The sequence below is a fragment of the Scophthalmus maximus genome, chromosome 14 (assembly GCF_022379125.1).
Source record: "Scophthalmus maximus strain ysfricsl-2021 chromosome 14, ASM2237912v1, whole genome shotgun sequence".
Taxonomy (NCBI): Eukaryota; Metazoa; Chordata; class Actinopteri; order Pleuronectiformes; family Scophthalmidae; genus Scophthalmus; species Scophthalmus maximus.
The window spans coordinates 14,205,153-14,231,490 of record NC_061528.1 but is presented as its reverse complement, the minus strand read 5'-3'; the positions used below and the strand labels follow the sequence as shown (position 1 = coordinate 14,231,490).

Below are 26,338 nucleotides of genomic sequence, written 5' to 3'. Positions count from 1 at the left end.
TGAGATCAAATTGGTTTCAAGCTGGTTTGTGAAGCTTGTGATTGTGAGACGACGTGTGAGAGGGAGAATCCCATTCATCCTATTCTCTATCATCGGTGCCTCTGAGAGGAGAATCAAGACAAATAATGGACGACTGATCAGCTACAGGAAACAGATTCACCTACAGGACAGTTCGCTTGTTCCCGTGACACTGATGTGGGTGAATTCTAACACTAGCGAAAACCAGTTTTGCTGTGTTGTCATAATATCTTGCCATTACGGACAGTTAACACCCAGCTGCGATGTTATTACAGGCGTGGAGCGGCATCTGGTACAACACAGATAAAACTTAACTAACGGCGTTTTGCAGTGTCATCATATGGTTAATGCGCTTTTAATTTTTTTTGCACAGAAGCACCAACACTCATCATTCCTGTGTGGTGATTTTTCAAGCTTTAGTTAAATGATTGAATGGTCTTGTTTTGGTTGGGAATAAATATCCTTGTGTCAGGAAACATGTTCAAACCGTGGCAGAATGAACTCTACTAAACCCCCAAACTAACACGATGACGTTTTTCAAGGCTCTTTGAGGGTTTTCACCCCACAGTTAATGAAATTCTGCAGCCACCATCCAAAGTATCAAGTGATGGAGACTGAAGTCAATTGTTGCCAGCAAACTCTTTCTCATTCTCAAAACTTGTCTCTCCCCTCTGCCTCTGACACCACACTTCAAACAGCTTTGCTGTTTTTGTGCTGCACAGCAGAGAGTGACTGTGTCCCTTCCCATGTTCAAAAGGCGCCTGGGTTTTTCGGGGGTTTGTCAGTTGAAATCTGTCAAAAGTACTCAGTGGAGTTACTGGAGCCTAAGAAGTACAATACCCCCAGACCAGGAGGGCTTACCCCAGAAACCTACACATAGAAATTCACTTTGCGGATCAGAAACCCAATGCCCTAGTTGACACCCTAACCACAATCCTCATTGTTTGGCCTCAGCATTGTACTACCAAACACTTCTATTTGCTCTGTTCTATTTCCCTGTCCAGGAATAAGCCTGAGGGTAGGATTTATAAACTCCTTGTGCGCCCCATGCAGTCCCCCCCCCCTCCTCATTTACTTAATCACGTCACCTCTCATTTCTGTAGATAACCAAATGAGCCTTTACTCTTCTCCTTTCCTATTGGCCATGCCGAGGCCTTTCTCAAAAGGAGGGGAGGTGCTTGCAACTGACTCCAACCAGACTTCCTCACAACTTTCCCTGCTTGTGAGTCTAACTGTGCTAAAAAAAACAGCTGGTGGCATAACAGTCACCGAGCTTTCAGACCTGTAGTGCGCAGCCGACGATGCACCAGGTGGAGGTGAGGAGTTCTGAGGATCGCATGATGGTGTCAAAAAAGTGCTGCCTTGGTTCACATGTGTGGGAATACTCATCAGACAGACGTGTGATGGAGCTTGAACAACATTAAGGTAAAATCCTCATTTCAAACTGAATTAAGCAGTTACTTTTGGCAAAGTTGAATGACGAGTTCAGATATTACTGTGATAAAATTACAACACTCCTCTTTTCCACCTGCATGGACATGAGAAAATGTCAACACAACATTTCCTTCAGAAACACAGACAGGGCAGCAGATGGACTCTGGGAAGAAAATGTTTGGTTATTTCAGAGAACACAGCGTTCAATCACAGAGAGAGCGAGAGAGAGGCTAGACTTCCCCTTGAACTACGCTCCACTTTCTCCCGGGTTCTTACACAGGAGAATGTGCTCCCAAATCCTCTGAGCTATTTTTTTTAATCAGCTCTGGGCTGGGCAGGTTTGGGGTGGGGGGATAAGGCCAGAAAACAAAATATACTTTCCATAATTTTACTTCTTGGAAGTTTGTAATCGTTGCAGCACTTACTGACACACACATGAACACAGACCTTAGCGTCTTTTGCTTTTTGAAACCAATCCAGGAAGGGATAGTCTGTGATTTGAAATGCTCCATTTCTCAGCAGCTCCCCCCCCCCCCACAATCATGTGCCTTCAAAAGATTATTTTTAGAGCCAAAACCCAAATCCCTGTGTTCCAGAGGAACTTTCAAAATGTTGGTATGCCCACTTGAATGCATAGAAATATGTGGTTGAATGCACATCACTTGTCAAAAGCATTTAGGGAATCAGATTTGGTTTTTCAAAGTTTTAATCATCACTTGTTTACTTCAACTTTGGCAGATATCATCATGCTGGAGGTAAAGCTTGAAAGACAAATCAGTCTTTAGCAATGATTGCATTTCCACATTTGAGAAACGACAGTCGAATCTGACATATTGTGTCTTCTTGTTCTTGTAGTTGATGTGTTTATCAAGGTCACTTTTCCTACTTGTCATTACTTAAGAGGCCAGACAGCCTGGTATTCGTTCTTATGCTTTTGTTTTTTGCTCGAGTGTGAGCACAAACACAAACATCCCGCTTGGTTCTCATGGGAAAATGAACTTGAGTCAATTTGACTGATGCTGCAGTTAAACTTTTCTGCCCGTTCATCTCCTGCTGTTGTTGTTTCTCATGTTGAGTTAAAAATACCCCCTCAGTGTTCAGCAGAGTGCAGATCTGGCTGAGTTATGCTCATGTCAGGGCTGTTGCATTTACAGTGGTATAAACAAACACTTATTTGGCCTTTATTCACACCGGACATGGCACAGAACACAGTTAAAGCAGGTACTTTTAACTGAACGTGTTGTTACAAGTTGTTGGGTTTTTTTGGTTACAAAACATACAATATGTCTTAAGTTGCAAAATGTTAATTCCCTATAAATGTTCACTAACCACATTCTGGATTAGACAAGAAATACTGTACTAGATATTACCAAAAATAAACCTGGCAGCAACTGTAGTTCCCTCAAAACATAACTGAAACAGCAAATGAATTGTATATAAATGTGCTTTCTAGGAGACAGGGTTCCTCCAACACATACCTAGTTCATCACTAACACTGAATACATACATGGAGCTCCCATATCATATTCACTGTTAAATGCACACTATGTGTGTGAAATATATGTTTAATGCTGTTTAATTTATATGTACATTTCATTAATAGTCTGTGCATCAGTCTGATGCCATTTGGAAGTGTACATTCTCCGTTACATTCTCCATAATTATAGTGTAATGGAGTTATTACTGGAGCTAGGGTCATTGGGGCAAAGCACGATAAATATCAATTGATGGATATGCTTTTCTCTACTGTACCAAAGTACATGTGAATACAATGTGCACATAGCTCAGTATTAGCAGGTGAAATGCTTTCACCAGCAGTGTGGGACAAGGTACTCGATGTGATCGATAAAAAAGTAATCACAATAATTACACGAACAAAATTTGATATTTTGTTCTTTGCTGTTCTTTCAGTCAGCCCACCATGTGTACATATTTACAGCTCCAAAGATCTCACACCTTCATTGTGTGTATTTATGTAGAAAACAGGACATTCCTGTTTAAAAGCAGCTCGCGGTCCAACATTTAGCGATATTTACTGACTATCAACAGAAAATGTTGGCTTAGTCTTGCTGGTCCCATTCGGTCCTTACATCCATGGCATGAGGGTCGCTCAGAAATACAACAAGAGCCAAATTTCCCCACAGTGGGACTAGTAAAGGTTTATCTTATCTTATCTTATCTTGTACCCGGATGAAGTCTTACCAGAGGTTGGATGGCCAGTTGAAAGGACACAGCCTACCTCCGCCTCTAACCCATGTTGCAGGCAAAGACAAAATCAACCTCCCATCCATTTCCTGGAAGTATAGGGAGCCTTACTGGAATGAGTAACTGTAATTTGATAGCTGAATTTCACAAACCAAACAGAAATCTCAGTTACCAAAGAGAAAAATCTAATTACCATATGCTACAAAGTAATGAGTGAGATATTAACTTAAGACCATCTCAATGAGTGCATCCCTTTATTTTCTACAACCTCTACTTGACACATCCAGTTCAGTATGAGTTTTATCTGTCCTCCACTTTGGCGTCAGTCTTCTCTGTCCTCCCTGCTTTACCCCTTGTTGTTATTGTCTTCTGCAAAGACCCAATTCTCCAACAGGAATGATTAAAGTTTGATGTGATTTCTTTTTTTCAGCATTGACAACAACTGTATATACTATAAACAACTTATCCCGGGGAGTGAGCGGAGGGCTCTTCCACAATGAGGGATCGCTTGGAAGAGCTGCAGCAGAGGGCTCAAGAGTTTTCTGGGTCAGCGAGTGAGAACACGAACCCTCTCTCAGCGGAGGGTGATAATGACGACTCTGTGGTGGTCGAGGTGATAACGCAACAGGCCGTGGTGTTTGAGGAGGAGCCAATCATTGAGAACTTCTTGTCTGAGGCCCAACAAATTCGAGATGCAATCACAGTGCTGGAGACAGAGGTAAATATATAAATATATATCTTTTTTTTCAAATTATAAGAACTATTGTATAATGAATTTTTCGACTTTTTTTTCGATCAAAATTAAGTTTTTCCCTTTCATTGATGGTCAAAATGTGTGCTGTACCAATGTTCTGTCTGATCTCAACGACAAACAGATCCTGAAGTTCACCCAGCAGCAAAGGACCCTGGTGGCAACCATGCGTCGTTTCAGTGTGATGAAGAAAGAAAGCAGCATTACTCGAGACATAAAGCTCCAGGCTGAAAGCCTCCACCGGCGTCTGGATGCCCTTTCAAAACAAGTCCAAAGAAGCGAGGACCAGCAGGGACCAACTGCTGTTACATCGAGAATACAACGCTGCCAGCACGCAGCGCTGTACCGCAAATTTCAGCAGGTAGGGAATATATTTCTGGATGGATGGATGGATAGATAGATGACTTTATTAATCCCCAGGGAGAAATTAATCTGTCATAGCTGCCATACAGCAAGAGACAATGTCAAAAAAGTACAAAATGAAGCAAGAAAAAAAGCAAGTAACGTAATAGTACTATGTACAGAGGTCACAGTAGAAAGTAGAAGTGATTTAGACAGTAGTTAAAACAGGTGCAGCATAAAAACTAAGTCTATTGAAATAAATATAAAAATGCAGAGCATGTATTGTAATAGAGCTATGTACAGAGGGCATCGTGCAGTATATAAGTGTGCTTAGAAATAAGATTACATTTAGTCCAGTTCAGTGAGCAGAGGCCTGGCGGAGGTAGACGAGTCTGATGGCCGTGGGCAGGAATGACCTCCTTCACCGACACTTGAGACAACACTTTCTTTCCCTCTCTGTCGATACGCTGGTTTTTAATGGATCTTAATTGATAGTTTTCCCAGCATAAGAATAAGAAAATTCGTCCTTTTATTCATAATCACACACTAACACATGAGTAAAATGAAGTGAAATTATACAGCTATTCCCGGACCAGAAATTGGAACCACTTAACTGTTGGATCAAGTCACGTCTTGTCTTTCTACACTAAAATGCACAATGAATGGATTGTGCAGTACACTATCTTTTGCTGTGGTACCACTGGAGCCACGAGGGCCAAGGAAGCACAGACGGATTATGCTTATACTAAGAAAGATGGGACTCAAAATATGTTCTCATTTCTCCTTTCCCCTCCCACTCTTTTTTTTCCATTCTCTCTCTTTTCCTTTTTCTTTTTTTGCTATAATTGCTATAATTATGTTCAGGTAATGCTGCAGTATAACGAAGGTCTGCTGACAAAGCAGGAGCGCTGTAAGGACTTTATCATCCGGCAGCTGGAGGTATCGGGGAGGGATGTGGCGGAGGAGGAGGTAAATGAGATGGTTGCCACGGGAAAATGGGAGGTTTTCAATGAGAACCTGCTGAATGACGCCAGAATCACGCGGTCGCAACTGTCTGAGATCGAACAGCGACATAAGGTAAGAGCAGCAGCAGACCTGTCATGTATGAGCTTTTCTTTCAAAACACCTAAATCATTCTAATTCCCAAATTAGTGAGTCCGTTGCCTCATTGACCGTACGTCCTCCAATTGTCTCCGCAACCACCCTCATCCTCTGACTAATGTCCCTTTAATCTACAGTATTAATCCCCGTAATCCTTTCACTGCTGACAGGAACTGTTGAGTCTGGAGAACAATATGAAGGAGCTGAGGGACCTGTTCATGGACATTTTCATGCTGGTGGAGGAACAAGGGGCCTACATCGAACACATCCAGACCAACGTGGAGAGGACTCAGGACTTTGTGGCAGCATCTCGTGAGAAATTCAAGCTGGCGGCCAGGTATAAGAAGAAGAACCCAATTCGACAGCTGTGCTGCTGCTGCTGCCCTCCCTGGAGATGCTGCTTGTAACATGCATAGCGCTTTACCTCAATGGGCATTCCAAATATTTATATATTTTAAATTGTATTCCATGAGTCTCACTTACCTGTTAGGAATGAGCAACACTGGACTCAAATACCATTCAAGCGAAGGTTGTGGCTCTACAATTTTTTTTTTTTTTTTTTTTTTCGAACAGAGCATCAGCGAAGACAGATTCAGCAGAGCATGGAAAACAATTAGGTGGAAGGACTAGAATTGGTATTTGAGGCGCGTGTTTCTTTCAACAGGATGTGAAGCGACCGCTATTGGAAGAGACAGTTCAGTGAGTACTACTCACCAACACTGCTGCTTATTGGAGACCTTCACTGTCAACTGACAGAGGTCACAAACAAGGGGAGATGACTGCCTCTCGCACTGCAAGATCAGCAAAGACTGCTCTTTCACAATCTTTTTTTTTTTTTTTTTTTTCCAAAGGAGGCTCTCATCTTCTTTTTTCGTGCCACAGGAGCTCTCGTTAATGACACAGTTATATTTATACAGTATATGCACTTTACGTTTACTCAGTCTATCATTTCTCTCGTTTTCGGCACAAATGAACGTGTAACGTCGAGTTGCCGCATAGTCGTCTTTTGTGGTCCCCATACTGATGTTTTACAATTTGTCATTATTCTCATTTGCATTTCAAAGTCTCATCAGAAAAGATCATTTTTCCGATGAAAAAAAAACATAATTATTTATTCAGTTTCACAGAGGTGGGAATTCAAATAAACTCTGAATAACAAGCCTTGATCAAAAATATTCCTGTCACGATGACAAAACTGCAGAAACACACAGAAGTCAGTTGTTTAAAAGAAAAGAAAAGAAATAAGATGCAAGATTTGAAGTCTTACATTTCAGGACATATTTAACTCATGATGTTTTGTATTGTGGAGAGGCTATTCAGAATTTCTATTGGAGCTACTGGTTACATAGCAGCCATAAGCATCACTGTTATTGATTTGATTTTGTTACGAAAAAGGGCCACAGCTTGTTTGAGGGAGTTTCCTCTAATTCAGACTGAATATGCTGTATAAATGTTGAACACGCTCACACCTTTTCACAGCTAATCACCTCTTGCTTTACCTTTCGCTTAATGTCGAGTTGAAGACACCCTCTCATTTTCCCGGCTAATTAATAACGTAGAATAAATCAGGGTTTTATTTGAGGAGAAACAGCCACTTCATTCCGTTGATCTCACTCGGCATAGGGCCTAAAAAACCAGCCTCCCATCGGCAGTGCCGGTGATGTCCCGCTGACCCACGGTGTCTGGTGTCCGGGACACAATAAAGGTGGAGTGGGTGTGCCAAAGCCAGACTGGAAAATCGGGTTTGTCTGCTGCTGCGGGATATCTGCCAGACAGAAAGTGTGTGTTCTCGCAGTTTGTAAACAGAACCACTCCACCTCAAGCAGATGGAAAGCGAGACCCACCTCTGTTGAGCAGTCTTCTTTTGAGACGCATTACTCCGAGGTGCAGACACTAATTAAAAGCATACGCTCGCTTTACGCACACCGTAAAGTTGCAAAAGAAGAAATGACATAATAATTGTGAGTAAGGGTAATCATCTCATCAGGAACTGAAAATGCAGGTGAACGTGGTGCTTTTTCACTCGTCCCTGCGATCTTATAGAGGAGTCAAGAGTGAAGTGCGAGCGGTGCGGTGTTTGGTGACTTCTGCTTTCTGACTGGAAACCTCTGCTCATTATTCTGTGTCTTGCATCAGTCTCACTCTGACTAGAATAACATTTTGAAAGACATGACATAAGTACATCAAGTATTTAAATCCCAAATATTTAAATCAGAGAACAAGACATTACTGATGCCACACATGTGGCGTCCTCTTTGTCTCCCCTCAGACCCAGAGAGGGGAAATAAGGCACTGCTGCAAATTGCAGGGTTCCTGAACAGCAACAATGCCATCCAGTGTTCACTGAGATAATTGCCACTTAAAAAGCAGGTTATCACTTAACGTAAAAAAACAACAACTATTAAACCGCATAACTATCAATAAGGCAAGTCACATGCTTGAAAACATAAATCCTCAGCATGAACGTTTTTTGGAGTTAAAAATAGACATTAAGATTTCACCCTCAGTGACTTCAGTCAGCCTCAAAACAAACAGCCTGACTGAAGAATAAATCAAGAAAGAAAAGGAGAACTTTCTCTTGATATAGTGCAGCACATGCAATTTATATATCCATTACATAATGATCAAGTTTTTCTTGCATCTGCTCCATAACATCAGAAAAGAAACAATATTAAACGACAAAATCTGTTTGGTTTCTGCCTGAGCCCATTTTTTTAAATGTAGTTTCCTATTTGAAAGTCTTGTTATCTTAGGGCATTAGACACCGTGTCACAGGTAAGACACTTGTCGCATGATTATGCCTAAAGTTGACACTAGAAAATATAATACCGACTCATGTGTCTTCACGCAGGAATTTGCAGCATATGGATTGCAACTACCGCAGAGAAAAAATGGGAATGGATTGAAGAGGGGGGAAATCTGTGAAATAGAATGAAGTGGAATGTCTCCAAATGTACCAAGGGCAGAGTGAGGATCGATCTACAGACCTGTCGAGTTTCCGGGGTTCAGAAGTTCACGAGAGTCCCAGATCATGCAGGAGTGCACGGTGGTCCGTCCTCAAGCCTCTAGACATCTGATCCTCAGGCAGGGGGATTGGATCTGAATTTGAGAGAGAAATGGGGGGGATCTGTCTCACTCAAACTCAAACAGGTGCATACTCTGATTTTTTCATTTGTCACTTCCGTAATACACTGCATGGCATACATGGGAGCGGAATGCAGTGCTCCACAGATCAGGGTGCAGGTCACGTTTAAAGACAAACATAAGACACTTAAAGGAGCCGGGAGCTGCCCTGTACAACGACTCTGTACGTTCCACTGTCGATTTCTTCTTGATTACCGATCATTTCAAGTTTCTGTTCCAGGCTGAATCACATTTAACCTTCGAAAACTCTGACCGTCATTGTGTTTCGCCCGCCTGCACGGCCAACTCTGAACATACTGTCCATGCATCTGTACCCAGATGTGATGACCTTAAAACAAGGGGGCATTCCCATCTAGTTTTCCACAGATTTTGGATGATATCTTTTTGGCCATCACGCAGCAGGATGTATGCAACAGCAGAGTCATGCTGATGGGAGACGGGTAATGAGGGAAGACAACTGTAATTCAGAGTTGATTTGTGGCTTTTTATTGGACAAGTAACTTATTTTCGCACAAGCGCTTTGCTCCCACTTTCAGTCCAGCAACCACACATTCATCGTACGTGCCTCTGCCCACTTTCCTGACAAAGTCCATCAATCACAATCTAATTTAACGATAATGTGAACAACTGAGACACATAAGAGTTTACAACATTGACAATGGCCCACAGGATCGCACTTGAAGTCTGTATGTAACCATGCACTGTGCGTCAGTCGGTGGATGGCGGAGACTTTCTTCGAGTGTCTGAACAACATCACAGCGGCCCTCCTGTGAGTAACACCAGCTGTGGTTATAGAGAGCTGACATTACTTTACAACCTGGTTTTATCGCTCCCATCAAAATCTGAACAGAGAGATATCAGGACCCTCACAAAGAGATAAATCACACAAAAAAACCTGTACAGTGAGGATGGCAGCAGACTAGCATCGAGAATACCAGCAATGACATTTAGGCTACAATGACTTAGATTCTTGAATGTGGAATGAAAATTTGAAAAGTTATTGCTTTCTCCTGATTGCCTTCATGTTGGAAACTTCACATCAGTGGTCTCGTTCTTTTTGATAAATTCAGTTTTGGCAATGTCAAACTGTTAATTTTCCTCTCTCGTATCTTTATGCAGAAATATGAGGCCAGAGCAAGAGCAGCTAATCATCTTTGCTTATCATACAGACTTAAATCGGACTCGGAAAAAAAACAAAAAAAAACAAAAGGAAAAAAATCAATCTTCATATGCACCTCTGCACACATGGCCTGGGAACCACATGGGGGAAACCATGAAGAAGTCACTGCACCTGCCCAAGGAATTGCTGCAGCTCAAATTCTCTGTTAAAATACGTGTGATTTTTGCCTTTCCCCTTTCAGATTTTTAAATTTCCACATAAGGGTCATAATGCCTTTACATTCAGCCTTTGTACTCCCATTTTGACTGCTGATGTTTCAAAAGTTTTTCAACTGAAAAATACTTTTAAGAGATTACAGTAAAAGAAATGATAAAGCCTAGGTTATCGGCACAGGGATGTTGTAAGGGGCAGTAAGGTCTTGACCTTTATGCTCTTTTTAACTTTTGCAACTTTCATTCATTTTTTAAAAAAAAAAAAAGCTTCATAACACTGTGCTCTAGATGTAGGAGTAAAGTATGATAGTCCCTGACTTAATGTCAAAAGCTGACTGTTATTTATTACCTATCAAAGGATACATGTTCAAACGTAAATATTCTGTCAGAGTAATATATGAACTTTAGTAATAAGAGCTCTGGGAAGGTCAGCGCTTGATATCTGTGCGAGCCATCTGTGGAGATCCCATGCAGCTAGAGTGAATGGTAATAGACACATATGTGTGTAGCTGCTACACCGACTTAAAAGATGTTTTCATCTTTTTTGACAGGTGGGTGGATGAATGGACACTGACGTTAATGCACAGCACATGTGAAACCAATGTAAAACAAAGGAGAGTGTTTGAAGTTTTGTGTGTGTGTGTGTGTGTGTGTGTGAGTCAGCTCATTGTCACACATCATCGTTGTTACGGCCACTGGGAAAGAATTCTGAATACTGTTACTGTATACACACACTATGACACTGCCCCTGATACTTTTGCAGCATTATCATCTCCCAAAGAGTGTCACAACATTATTTTGGAATCTAGTAAATGAACAAACTGCTTTAGATCCGGGTTCAGGTAGCTTACAGAAATCCGACTCAGAATAATATCCCCCTTGGCTCAGATTCCCTGAAGTGAAAAAAGGGTTTTCTATTCATTTGCCAGCTGATGTTGTGATATTGACAGATGTAAAACACGACCCGAGGAGATGTGGGGACACACTGAGTGGAGATGGTGCACGCTGCCACAGCTGCAGCCGTGAATAGAGCCTGCAATCATCCCGTCAATCGGACCCAGTGAGTGGAGCGAAGTCTCGGGCTGCATTGTCTCCTGCTTTTATTGGAAATCACATGAGAGGATGCTTGGAGATTCTAAAAACGTAAGACAGCCTTTGACACAACTCAGCGTCAGTGTAACATTAACAACAGCACACAACAGGCTTGAACGGCACATGATTCCCCACGTTAGATTTAAAAGTAAGATTCCTCAAACCATTGTTTTTAAAGGATTATAGTAATTCCTGTTTCCAGTTTTCATTGCTTGTAAGATATTGATGATAGCCGCGGATTTCCCACTGTTATGTCTGAGTATGATCTTAGAGACTTAAACTATTAATCCCTTTCCACCCAGCCCCTAAAGGAAGTGGGAACCGTCCAGCAGAGGGAGCTGATATCCAAGAATTATAATACCACCCATCCAGTCGCCCTTGATGTGCTTTCCTTCCCATTATTTCTCCATAAACTAATCACACAGTTGACCTCGAGCTTTGCACTCCAATTTTGAATATTTCACTTGTTAATGCTCTTATCCGGGGCAAATCTGTGTTCCGTGTTCAATCGATGCGCTGTTACCTCCACCTCAAAAGCATCCCTTTCTCTGTTCGCCGGTGTCGAGTATTGATTCATGTGCTCGACAATAAAAGGTGAAGAGCGGGAGGGCCGTCTAGGGCACAGCTGACGCACCTCGGGGCAGACGAGAGGTGAAAATGAACCGAGACGTGGGTGAATAAAACATGTCTCTGAGGACGTTGCCTTGTTTTCCCGCTCACAGGGAGCGGAGAGCCTCCCCGGTGGTTAATCCTCTCTGTAATGAGAAGGCAAACACGTCCAGTCTCACGGGCAAACACACGCACACGCACGCAAACACTTTAGCATGCACTTCCTTTTGCTTTGTGCACGCCGCACTTGGTTAGTCTCCTTATTTGACACTGTACAAAATTCAATTTTATGGCTGTACCGTTATTAATGCAACATCATCACTTAATAGTCCAGTGATTATTCAAATGTGTTACCAATACAGTTATAAATACTTAAAACCTACTCAAACAAATGTATCCTAAAGAGGAAAAGAATATCCAAGCGTATAGTATTTCTACAATTCATTGATTTATATACTGTACGTTGTTTTTCTTTACATGACCTTCTTTTGACCTTATGAAATAGCACGAAAGCTATTCAGACCAACTGCGCTGATGTGTTTTTTTTAGTCCAGTCCTGTCTGTGTAACAAGTAATACGATCCTGACTCCATGCTCTACTCTACCTTGCCATCAAACCCTGCAGAAATTGATTAGATGGCTCCCTAAGCTTCATAATGTTATTTACTCTATTGGATAACTGTGTGGGGAAACAGTTATGTGGTCCAGTGCAGAAGCGGTAAGTGCATTCAGCACAATTTCTGCTATCATAATCAAAAGTGCAAAGTTGTGTCTCAGTCCGCGAGCCAGACTGGAGTGCACTGCTGACATTTCGGATGAATTGTTAACATGTGCATTGTCTGTAGTTTTTAACTGTATACAGAATGGAAAAAAATATTTTCATTTTCACACCATTTAAAAAAGAACTTTGATTTAGCTTATGAGAAGATAGATCTAGATGTTTTAAATATCTTTCAAATATATTTCTGACATTGAAAAGCATATAAATGATCAAAAATCTCTGTTGCCGTCATAACCCATTTTTCTACCCATATGGGCAGACCGTATAAACATCCAGGGACTAATGTGGAAATTCATTTTGGTTAATAATAAATGTCACTAAACATCAATGTATCTGTGTTCAGAGTCACATTCTGCTATTGAAATGGACAAAGAAAACATCTGTGTTTTACAGAGATTTCTGCATCTGTTGTATCTGTCACATCAAAAATCTTCACATTAAGGTGTGTTTTTTTTTTTCATTGGTTGAATCTTATTTCTTTATTTTCTACCAGTCAATGCACTATAGAAAGAATACTATTTTGAAGGGAAATTCACCAGAATTCTTTTAATTAAAAAATGTTATTATTAGAGCTGAAACTCTTATGTCATATTGTAATAACATGACATTGTACTGTAAAATCAAAGGTGAGTTTGAAGCCATTTATATATACAGGAAATATAGTGTACTTACATGTTAAATAACTTTGAAAGAGCTGCAAAGTAATCTTTTATTTAAGTTTTGAAACATTATGTTAAGAAAAATCTTGAGAACTATAGAACATGTGTGCAGTCCTCCATTTTTCTGTGTGTGTGTGTGTGTGTGTGTGTGTGTGTGTGTTCACAGAGCCATTGTCTTGGTGCTTATCTCCCATCTGTCTTTTCATCCATCTGTCCAATACTTCTTCTGCCTCTGTCTCACAGATATTACTCAACATTTCATCATCCTGCCTTTGTATACCACACCTGAGGGGGGCGCAGAGAGGCTTTTCTATTGGCCATTAAACGATAATGAGATAATGAGATAATGAGACAACATTTAAACTCATCTGCAAGTTGTGGCTCACATTAAAAGATCTAAATTGGAAATGGCTTGAAAACAAGCCACGCCACACTCTCTTAACAAAAACATGATTAATCTGATCTGTATTTTTCTGATGAAATATGCACCGACGCTTCAGTGAGAGAGTTGAGCAGCCAACAGTCAGAAGTGCCACTGGGTTATGGATTACAGTGGTTTTGCCCCAGTTCAGGACTCACCTCAGGGATTTTATAAAGCTCCTGACTCCTGGCCAGACTCTCATTAGGCCCTCACATCCCTTTGCCCTCTAACTGACAGTCCTTGGCAAGTGTCGTCGTAAATATGTGTGTGTGTGTGTGTGTGTGTGTTGAATGTCTAGATTTGTGAAACCAAACCATGTGCATTGCAGCTCAGCAATGATGACACAAACACACACACACACGTATGTCAAGACGCAGTGCTGTGACCTGGAATGATTTACATTGGCGAGGACAGCCTCTGTGTGAAACATGTCAGTTCAGGAGCGTAATCTTCCCAAACTCTGCCAATTATTTATTTATCGCCACTCCTCGTTGCGGCAATGGGTCTCCGGGGAGCGCAGGATATATACAGTAGGGTGAAACTGTGAGATGAGAGACAGAGCGGGACATAAAGACTGGGGCCGCCCTGTGATTATTTTCCCAGACACAGAAACAGAGACTTTTCTTTCAGCACAAGTTTATTATTATAGTTTTTGCAGTTATTCTTCCCAATTTAGTTTTTGAATCCACTAACTCCTCCATTAAAAGTCAAAACCACAGGATCTGAAGCACCAATAACTCTCAGACTGTCAGATTTGAAGCTAGGAAACAATTAAGAAAAAATGTTATTTGCATTACTGTAAAAGGTGTGTTGTCATTAGTAAAATACATGAACACAAAATCAATATTTCTCAATTTATGCATTGAAAAAAAGGATTTATATGGCCAAAAGTATTGCAAACTGGTAGTTAAGCTCCACTTAAATCAATAAAAAATATGACCAACATAATAGGAGCTAGGCTGTGACACAGAAAAACAAAATAATGTAACAGCCTCTCTTGTCCCGCTCAAAAAAATTCCCTTTATTGTAAAAGCAAAAACATAAAGCAAAAAAATACATATAAGTAATAGTAATGATGGTGAAAATTAGCACCAGTTTGTTCTGAACTCAAGGGAAAAGTAACTTTATAAAATGATGATATGTCAAATAATTTCTGAAAAAAGAAGACACGTGCCTTTTGGAGCTGAATTTGTCAGGAGTTCCTTAAGAAATTGATAGGATTTAGGATGTACGGCAAATTAATTCAACCATTTGCATTTTTATATAATATTCCTTCAATTTTCCAAATATATAGGAATTTATACTGACTACTTCTCCTCCATGCTTGTCAGAATGGATGTCATTTGAGAGGCAATTCCATTTGCTTCTCCTTTTCATAATGCGATCCATTTCTCTGTCTGTAAACGGCCTCTTGTGTCTGTTCAAATAGAGTGTATTTAGAGGAGATACTGGGGCTCGCACTGAAAATGACTGCTGACACTTTACAGACATTCACTAAATTCGGCGCTGGGAATGGAAGTGGAGGAAAATAAAAGACTAATCATGAATAAATTTCCCCCCTCATCCATGTGGCCAAGATATTCTATTTACAACACATTTCTTTGGCTCTTTATATTCAGTTAATGAGATTTCAAATAAATGTGAAGTGAACTGCATTTAAATAGCTATTCAGTGTGGAGGCATGGCTGTGGAAAAGGGAGGGAGTGCACCAGATGACAGAGGAGATATTACCGGGGCCCGCTGTGTCCGGTGAACAGAGCAGTTCTGGGGAAATGGAATAAGTGGCCCGGCGCTGGTGAGGACTGGTTGAGACTTTTAAATCTTGTGAGGGTGGGGTGCGGAAAAGACAGAAAAAAAGAAAGCAGAGGCGTGAAAGAATGGCAGTATTAAAGGAGGTGTAGAGCTGTGTTTAGGTGTGAGAGTCCCAGTGTTGTTAATCTTGGTGTCACACAAACCTTAAGAGTCTATTTAAAACCATTTAACTTGAACTTCTCTTTCTCTAAATGTGCCGTTAAAGTACGACCAAAAATCTTTTTTTGCCATTTTGTGTGTCGATAGCACATTCAGAATATCTACTTGTGAGCAGAATATTAAATCCCAATTACATTGAAATAAGTGTGAGCTGATAGGCACAAGTGATCAGACAGACCTTCATATTCTATAAAATCCAACATTTCAGGGGGAAAAAAGAACACAAACAATCACAAATGCATAATTTTGTAAACAATTTGAGTTTAAATTTATCTTTACATTTTGCTATGTGCATTGCAGCACATGTGACTGGATAACATGTGTCCCACTCCTTTAATATTTCTACAACAGTGTACTAGAATTCAGAATATTCTAGTACACTCCATTTGGAGATAAACCTTTCTGAAAATTATACATTTGTAGTGTAATATACTGTGCAGTGAAAGAACACGATTTAACCCAGTGGTGACCCCTGCTCTAAAATAACTTTAATGTCATCTTTACATTGAATTTGACTGTTTCATTGTGAGACTAATTTATTACCAATACAAACTGAAAAACCAGAACAAACCCCTTTACAGTTACCATTATTTTTGCTGTTCAAAAAGGGACCATTTAGTCCTATTAAAGTGTATAGTACAAAACACACGCGCACACACACACACACATGCAGAGCCCCATTTGACATCTCTCTCAGCTGGGGGAATGGGAGAGGGATGAATAGTGATGAGTCTGAGACGACATCAAGGTTTCTGGAGGCTCCACAGAGCACGAGTGTGAGTGAGAAGTGAGCGCCAGACAAAGAAAGAGAGAGGGATCAACTGTATGTGAAAGCTGAACGGCCAGAGGCTCCAGCTCTCACAGGGGCCGTCCACGGGGGACCTGCCAAATGCTGACAGCACCATCTATGACACCCGTTTAGATTTCAACAGGGTCTGCAAGAATGGGAAACAATTTTTCTGATTTCAGTGTCTCAGGCATCATACGTACATTTCAGAAGGGATAATGTAGTTCACTGTAATGAGTGTGGATTGTTAGCTGTGTCCATAGCATTGACGCCACCTTGATGTCATGTTATTTTAATACATTTTTTTTAAAACCATCCATTCCATCCATGGGGGCTGGAGCCAATCCCAGCTGACATTGGGCGAGAGGCGGACAGGTCGCCAGCCCGTCACAAGGCCAACATACAGAGACCAACAACCATCTCATTCACCATGATATTCACACCTACGGTCAATTTAGAGCCTCCAATTAACTTAACCCCAATCTGCATTAGTGGTATTCTCTCCTGTGGGAGGAGAAAACCCACGCAGACAAGGGGAGAACATGCAAACTCCACTAAGAAAGGCCCTGGTCGGTTGAACTGAACTGGGATTCGAACCAAGAACCTTCTTGCTGCGAGGCAAGACAGTACAAACCACTGCAAAACAGTGCCATGGTTACGTCTGAAGTAAAACATGAAGAAGCAACCTCATATATTAAAAACGCCAGAGAGAGGGAGGAGTCCAAGTCCCTGCTGTAGTAAATAAATTTAAAATATACATATTTCCTCCAGAGCAATGGTGGCAGAGGCTCATGGGTAACCCCAAGATCGATTTGCCATATAAAGCTAGAATGATATTCAGTTGCAATAATTGAAACTGCCCTAAATATACAGTAAATCCGTAATAATGACTATTCATCTAGAAGATGAATGTTAATACACTAATAATGAAAAAGAATCTTGAATGAAGTTCAAGAAGTACTGTGTCTCTATGGTTACCTGCAGTTTAAAATCACATATTGTGCTTAAAATGTTGAATATTTTTAAAGGGAATCCTGTTTTATTATTCATATGACACCAGGCGATCAGACCCGAATATGTTTTGATGGCCGTGTTGTAACCGACATGTAGCATGTAGTCCTGGAATAATATACAGTGGAATAAATTGTGATATTTCATAGTGAGTGAGTTATGGTGAATGTGGATCAGCTTGTCATCCGAAGCCACACTGTGCATATTGTTCTTCCCTTCCTCTTCCTCTGGACGCCCCCTTCCCCCCTCAGGTCATGTGTCTGTCCAGGTTCCACTGATGCCAGCTGAAACCAATACCTATGGATCGCATGCAAGTAAATGTGAATGCCGACATCAACCCATAACATCAGAATGACACAGCTGCCACAGTTGTGCTTCTACAATTTCTGATTTGAATAGCACTCATAAATACCCACTGGACATTTTGACTTTTGGACAGCTGGTTTTCTAATGCAGCAGCATTCTTCAGATAATGTTTTTTAAGGACTTTTGGGAGTCAGCGTTCCTTCCTCTCACAGTAGCCACCAGGCCAGGTAGTGATCCATCTAATTCATCTTGTCAGGAATCCCACAGCGAGGGGGAAAAGCCTGCAAAGATAGAACATTTACCAGAACTCTTGCTGGTAAGTTAAGACTTGCTGCGACTGTGAATCAACAGTCAGTGTTGGGGATTTAATAACTGATGTTGGTTTGTTTGTTTTTAGCAGGACCAGAGTCTTTATCAGAAAATAGTTGTGTGACCATGACCATGTTTGTTTTTTCATAAGCTAAAATAAGTTTTGTTGCTCACACCTCATCCAGATCAGAGAACGGTCAAATAAATCATTTTTTGCAGAAGACATGGATATGCACGGTTCATTGGATACCGGTATTAAATCTAATCTCTATCTTGTCTAACATGGACTTATACTGTTGGATCATCGGAGGATGATCTATGTTCTTAGTCTATGTACATTTAAGGATCAATTTCCCCATTTGCTGTGCAATACACAGTAGCTGGCAACAAGACGCTTACTGTAACCAGCATTAATGAGGTGATCACAGAGCACAATTATTATTACTAAATTAGAGTTATTTGTACGTGTGTGTGTGTATGTGTGTATGTGTGTGTAGCAGAATAGGAATTATTGTAATTCATGAGGCATTAATACCTGCACCTGACCTTTCATCAACAGCGAACCATTAGATGGAGGCCAGACAGGTGATAGATACCTGAATATGAATTAAGTGTGTTAGTGTGTTAACGCTGTAACTAACGGTTTGATACCAGCCCTCCACAGGGACACCTGTGCACCACTCACCTACACTAATATGTCAAGAGGTGGCATTTTGAACTGAGTTTATATCAATGTGAGCAGTGACTTTGAATGTGATCAAGTGACAAAATTCAAACCGAACCAGAGGCTGTGTTTTCCCTTCTTTCTGTCTTTCTGTCTTCTTTGCTCAATTTTTTCATCCCCTTTTCCTCCCCTTCTCTCATCTCTCCTCCTCCCCACCCCTCTCGCCTCATGGGTCTTCCTGACAGCTGGTTCCACTGACATGTGTTTGCCAACAACAGGCCGATGAACACTGATCACTCAATCCTCCGCTGTCCAAATATTTCAGACTGTTTCCATATCAGACCTGAATCATTGGAAACTCCACAGCATCTCTTATTCATGGTGGCCATAAATTATTCTCCCTGATATGAGCTCCAGTCACGTAAGGCAACGACGGAGACTGTGGCACCCTTTGACAGAGAGATAAAGATGGATGGAGACAGGCAGACAGAGAAAGAGAGCAAAGTAAACAGAAAGACTGTGAGGGTCGAGGAACCCGAAGGTCAGGAGACACGACATAGAAGTGGAAAAGGCAGGTAAAAAGTAATAGAACAATTCCTTCTGGAGGACACACACACACACAGTTTGTATTCTGATATTGCATCACATTGTTTTGTGTATTCAGCGGGACACAGTGGTTTCACGCTAAGCAGGTAGGAACATCAATGTGTTGCTCAGTGGACACTTTAACTGGACACTTGAACCAGTGACATTTATGTTTTTTACCACGAGTCCCACTGATTACAATTTATTCATGTCATTATTTGTTAATTTATTTTTTTCTTTGTTCGATTACGCTTCCCTCCCCTTATCTACCACTGCTATATTAAAATTATTATTTTTCCAATGCTTAAATTCAGCACTTTGTTATTCATTCATTTTCTAATAATTGCACTCAATACATTCTTATTTTTTTAATGTTGTGTTTTAATCTGTGTTTTAATATGTTAGGTAGGTTTTTTACTGTTTATTATAAATCATTATTAATAATACTAATTATACTACTACTACTACTACTACTACTACTACTACTACTTAATAATAATAACACAGCCATCATAGTACTGTACCTATTCAACCATAAGACACATTCTAACTTGTTGCTAAATTCAGTAAATCATTTGTTTTCATTATTTTCTATGATTGTATCATATGAATGACACACAAGACTGTTATTAATCTTCAGGAGGTGTTTCCCATGTAGCTTTCTATGATTGAGGCAAAGGCGGTCGGAGCGATGAGTAAAAAAAATATAGCATGTGTGGAAAATGTGCAAAAACATTTCAGCAAGTTACAACTCAAAAAAATTGTTTTGGGAGAGTAAACGGTGCTTGGAGCGTTTGACTATGAGAAAAAAATCTATGACGAACTGACGTCAGATTGCTCTGAGTAGAAATAAACTATTGGAACCAACTGTAGTGTTCAGGGCAGTTTGACGTCTGAGCTTCGGCCACGGGGAATTTCATTACACTACATATGTTAACCTCATTATCTGAAACTTCGTCCAGATTAAAAATGAAGATGGAACATTATAACATTACATATATGGCACAAAATAAGGAAAAGTGTGATATATTCCCTTCAAGATTATTTATGTCTTCCAACAGAACAGTAATCACATTGATATCGAATGATTTTATTTTTGCCCCTGTTTTACTGCTTGTATAGTGATTTTGAGACATTTTGAATTAATGCAATGTAATAACAAATAATGATTTATTTCTGAACTAAGGTTGGAATTGATGATTCATTTGTAGTGAAACTCAGTTAGCTCAGTTCTATGTTAGATTTTATTATTCATGGTTACGGTGCAATAAAACTCCCATTGCCTATAAAATGTGCTGCACATGAGGGATCCCTGTGTTGATTGTTCCCACTGACCATGTACAGTCTATTATGGTTGTCTCCATGAACATATAAAAATTACAGAGTCGGAGAGCTAGGGACTAAAAACTATCTCATACTCTCCTCCTCAAAGCAGCACAGTTCTGGCAGCTGGATCAATACTCTGCGAGAGGACAGTGAATTTACAGTGTTACTTCTACTTTCAATTAAAGCTGCTGTCATAAAACAAATATGTGAAAAGTCACTTTTTTCTCATACACTGCAAAAAAAGTATCAAACGGTATAAAATATGAATGAATAGTGAGAAATAATCTAATTGTGTCATCTTAATGAAGTTTATTCTACGGAAACGTTACATGCAATGTAAAGAGTAATGTGCAATGTAGTAAATTTGAGAAACATGCAATTTAGCATTTTAAATTTCCCAAACTGCGAGATTCAAAGGAATCATTTGACTGGGCAGGGAAACAATCTGGTCTGTAACTGTACAGATAGGACTTATTATATGAACTCTAATATTACCCCTCACAGATGATGATGATGGTGTTTTGTGGCTGAGCAGCAGGGAAACTCTTCAGAAAACTATTATATTGAACTATTAATATGGTGGCACTTGTTTACTTAGTATTTTTATTGTGGAACTTTATAAATGGGAAACAAAAATGCAGTATCTCTGAAATATTTTTTGTAAATTTCTTTTCACTTTGATGTCGAGAAAGGAACAAATGCATCCATGACATTTGACTTTGAACTATTTGTAAAAAAATAAAGATAAAAAAAAACGTTTAGTAAGAAGTATAAAACAGAATTGTGTTTATACCGCAAAGCCTTTGGTTTCGAGAAAGTGAAAGCCGGTACAGTCACACCTCAGTCCCATTCATCAAGAATCACCATTGTGTGAGGAAATTCCATTAGATTTCATTACCACCTCTGTTCAAAGATCACCCACACACACACACACATAACTGTGAACACATTCAAGGTTATGTTCCTACAAGCAGCGTGGGGGGAGGTCAGCGCCGTAATAAATCAGCTCCCTTGTTGGTATTGTATTGTGTATTATTGTTGAACCCACCATAGCTCAGCACTTAAAGCCTCTGATCCATGAAGTGTGCCGGTGTGTGTCGTAGTGATGGATATCGTCATTACCATGCCCTCCTTACCTCCTTGTCTCCCTCTGTGGCTTGTTGTACGTTCACTTCTCATACACTACGGTCAAAAGTTTTAAAACACCCCAATTTATTTTTTACAGTTGTTACCCAAATTCAAATAGTGTTAATGTTTTCGTGTTTCTGAAAATAAAGCACGAGGAAATATACAACAAAGATTTAAAAATAAATCTCAAATCCTAAATTGTATCATTCAGCAATCGCACACACACATGTCATTCTCTCTACAATGGTAATGAAAAATTGCTTTATCCCAGAAATGTTGCATTAGTTCCACAGAATGTGTTGCATGTATAGTTTGCTTTGCTTTCATCCTCTGTCCATTTCATACCCAACAACTGTGAAGCCTCTGTTCGTTCTTGTCTTCTTGTGTTTTGGATCATTTGGATCTCTGTAGGATGAACCCCCGTCGTACCAGTCTTCCTTTGTTACTTCTGTTTTACTTCCAATAATAGTAGTAATTATGATAATACGATACACTTCTTGTAGACGAAAAGGTAGAAGAATTATTAGCTGTAGAAATAGGTTTTATCTGTAAGTGCTTTTTTTTCAAACACTATTCACGAGAGCTGCCCTCCTGAAAGTTGAAGATTCAAATAAATATTTGCAGAGCCCCTCAGTCGACTGAGATTTATTTATTCGCAATCATTTTGGGTTTTTTTCAGTCAGTGGGGATATTTCGGTCTTCACTTTCACGCGTGAAATTATTCCACGCAAGATGACCCAATCGAGTCTGGTAATCACCTTCCTTCAACTGTTTCTTCTGTCATCAGTGACTTATCCATCAGGAACTAAGCTTCTCACCACAGGGAACTGAGCTGCACAATGTAACTACAGTACACTGTTTGCAAATGTTCTGTGTAACTATAGTGATTGTATCTGTATCACAAGACAATGGTTTAACACTGCATCATCCAAGTTACCAACGAAGTTACCACAACAGTTGAAACTGTTGCTTTGAGAAACATTTGCATCACAACTGCATGGTTCCAACTAAGTAAATATCTGATGTGGTTACCAACTGTGCTTTGGGAAAAAAGAATCCCAGCATGGTGAACTGTCGGCGTGACTGCCTGCCGTGCATCCCATGATCCACGTTCTGTTTCAAAGGATTTTCCATGCTGTTTAGGATAAACCCGAATCATTAGCTTAAAGTGTAGGTTTCAAATTTCACATTTTATCCACAGCCCCTGTGTATCTGTAGACTGGCTGCCCCCGAACCCTGTAGCAGACTGCAGATTGAACTTTCACACCACATTGAGTAGGAATACCACATCTCAAGGTGTAAAACCACCTCAATTCACCCCCTGAAGGCCATCCGCTGAGCTCACAGTTTCCTGGGTGTTGTGGTATATTTATTGTCTCACACATTTGGGAACCCTGTGAATTAGCTTCCTTTCTGCTAAAAAGAGACAAAGAGGGGCCTTACGGGGCCAGATCATTGAGGAGTAGTATTGACCATGAGCCACTACACTGCTAATGATCTCTACGGGGAGAAAGAGACCACACACACACACACGCACACTCACATCTCTATCCTGGGGGGGTCTCTCAGCAGCCAAAAGATTATGATTGATCTCGTAAATTCTCATCATACATTTCAGGAAAGGGAGAAGTGTTTGTTGGTCTGTTGTCTCCAGCACAAGTCACACTGTTTCCCTCAGGGCTGTTTCCTGCCTGTGCAAAGATCCGCACTCAGCTTTATTCAGGGAAAGGGGAGACGGGGTTACAGAAGCTTCACAGAAGCTCCCAGAGGAGCTGAGGTACACCCCCCAAAAATCTCAACTACATGCATCAAACAAGGGCTGATAAGCCGAGCAGGGAAGCATATCTGGTACTGCTGGAGTTGGGCCAGCGCCAAACATGGAAGTAGAACAAAGGGTCTAATGTGGAAAGCAAACAGGCAATCTGTTACAGTTACGTCAACATAATTATTCAATTTAGAGGACTTTTTTTTTGTTGCAAAAACTGTGTCACTTGCAAGCTAATGACCCTAATAATTATGGCGGTGTTTAAAAAAGAAAAAAGAAAACATTATTTAAAGCGTCCTTGAGACAACCATGATAATGTTGTAGTTAGTCCAATTTTCATATAAATGCTAAATAATTGAAGTGATTAATGAATTAATTAATCTCTAATTATTGCAGAATCCTCCTCTTCTGAGGCAGATTATTTCCTTTTACGCTTTTCTTTGTGTCCGTTTCATCCTGTAATGGCAATAGAATGCACCTGTGTATTAAACATAAATATGCTATTTATTTTCTATACACGTTTGTCGACCCGGAGACATTTGTTAGGCTTCAACTGACGATCAACAAACAACTAAAATTACATTACAGGAAACAATTTATACTGGCACCAGTACAGCGAAACCAACACCTATGATTTTTCAAAGTTTTACTATGTTGAAATCCAATCCATGGACACAAACACATTGACACTTTACCATCACACATGAAAGTTGACATTTGAGATTATCCTGCACAGAGCACCACTACTCAGTAGCAAGAGATTAATATCTTTTGTTCCATTTCATAGTGAGATGGGCCCCACTCTCATGCCTGTGCAGCAGAGTTTTTAATTGAAAATGGAAATTTCTCTATTTAAGTCCTGATTATCATAACAGGTGCAGAGCAATTAAAATAAATGAATGGAGATATGCCTCAGAACAAAAACGCTGGGAGGCGTCTTATCACACATTTCTACACACCTACATCTTAGATTCTCTTTGCACTCTTATCACAGATTCAACATTTGGCCTGTATTCAAAGGGAAAAGACCGAGGTAATGATGTCGGACACTGTGTGTGTGTGTGTGTGTGTGTGTGTGTGTGTGTGTTTCATTTGTGAGTGCGTGTGCATGTGCGACTCCTGGGTAAGAAAAGATTTTAAGGTTTAAATTCAGCTTTTGTGCACTGAACAGCTGAGAATGCAGGAAACCCGGAATCTGTCATCTGCCACACGGAAAACTGAAACACACACATCGTATATCATCATCGTCATAATCATCATCATACTGACACATAAGCACACACCCATACACACCCGCAAACATGCGCACGCACACACACACACACACACAAACCAAGAGGAGGACAGGATGTAGGAGAGTTCCAACAGAGGGGCGGATATGTCTGAGATTTATGGACAGTAATACTTTTCACTTGAGGAACTTTTAAAAGGCTTATGAAATTTAAGTTTACTCTCATGTGAAAAGTAATGCTTTGCTAGGATCGTACACATAGTGATCACCAATATGAAGAAAAATTGCTTGATGATTTCAGCTTAAATGGGTCCAATGGGGTTAACTATATTAGGCAAATGAACAGAAAGGTCTAATTACCTTATGTTCCTACTGATTATATATAATAATGTCTAAATGATTAATCTAAATTGCCTCGTGTATTGTAACCTATGCAGGTAAGTTTACTGAAAATCTGTCTGAGGTTTACAGCAGATACTTGTGAAAAATTTCCCTTTACCACAAAAGGGGCAGCACACGGGGCTCGCTTCACATATCCTGGAGTCAGTAACATATGGTTTGGTTGCCTTCTGATTGGAGCATGTCCTGTTGATATCATTATACCTATTCAAGTAGATGCCAGCTGCCGATGTTTAACTTGAACTGAGAATCTAAAAATAGCCATAGTGCATCACGATTTTATGTCTTTAAAAAAGGTCAGTTCAGATCGATCGGTTGATTTAGATTCAACAGGAAGAGTGTGCATGCTGTTTGGGATTAGGACGATTAAAGGCGGGAGAGACAAGCTAGAGGAAGTTTCTCAAGAAAAAGACGAGGCCAAATGAGAAAGTGGCACAAGGGAACAAGACTGCGAGCAGAGCAATGATGCACAGAAATGCAGCGGGGTTAGAAAGAGCTCTCAGAGGTGCGTTTGACAGGAAACACAGCCGTGGTGTCATGCTATGCCCCAGTTGGGCGTCGTCTTCAGCTCCAGCCCCCGCTGATGGATGATGAGACACCAGCGTGAGCCGACCAGCGAGGCGGGGACGGGGAAATGGAACCAAAGTCTGGAGCAGCCTTCTTTGCCATAAATTACAACAGGATGACACGGATTGAATAGCACAAGTTTTCTCTGCGTGTGTGTTAGTTTTTGTAGTTCTGTCTCTGTGAGAACCAATCGGAGATTTAGACATTAGGAGTGGAGACATTTTAGCCACATGAGATCATTTTGGTGTGAAGGGCGGGTGTGACTGAAGGGCAAAGGTTAAAAAGGGTATTATTTTAATATATCTCTTTTTTTCCCCTCTTGGTTTGTATTATTTTGTTTTTCCTTTGGTTGTTTCAGGTTTTTTCCTTTTATTTGTCTTTTCTATCAGGGGATGTTACTT

General features: G+C 40.4%; 2 protein-coding genes across 3 annotated transcripts in view; one reads left to right on the top strand and one right to left on the bottom strand.

The window, feature by feature from the left end:
* The window catches only part of LOC118282502 (ephrin type-A receptor 6-like), a 291,167-nt gene that overhangs the window by 246,925 nt on the left and 17,904 nt on the right, over positions 1-26,338 (bottom strand). The window contains exon 2 of the mRNA XM_047337335.1: positions 8,839-8,950. Within this exon, the coding sequence (XP_047193291.1) occupies positions 8,839-8,884 (46 nt within the window). The 5' untranslated portion in view covers positions 8,885-8,950. The remainder of the gene's footprint in view (positions 1-8,838; positions 8,951-26,338) is intronic.
* On the top strand, positions 1,207-8,539 carry stx19 (syntaxin 19). Of its 2 annotated transcripts, XM_035603623.2 has the most exons (6): positions 1,207-1,443; positions 4,088-4,375; positions 4,533-4,769; positions 5,615-5,827; positions 6,022-6,188; positions 6,425-8,539. In XM_035603623.2, exons 2-6 carry the CDS (start codon positions 4,154-4,156, stop codon positions 6,492-6,494), a joined length of 909 nt encoding a protein of 302 aa, XP_035459516.1. In that variant the 5' UTR covers positions 1,207-1,443; positions 4,088-4,153; the 3' UTR covers positions 6,495-8,539. The 2 variants fall into 2 exon arrangements, with proteins under 2 accessions (XP_035459516.1, XP_035459515.1); XM_035603622.2 differs by having other exon boundaries at positions 1,211-1,443; positions 6,022-7,435.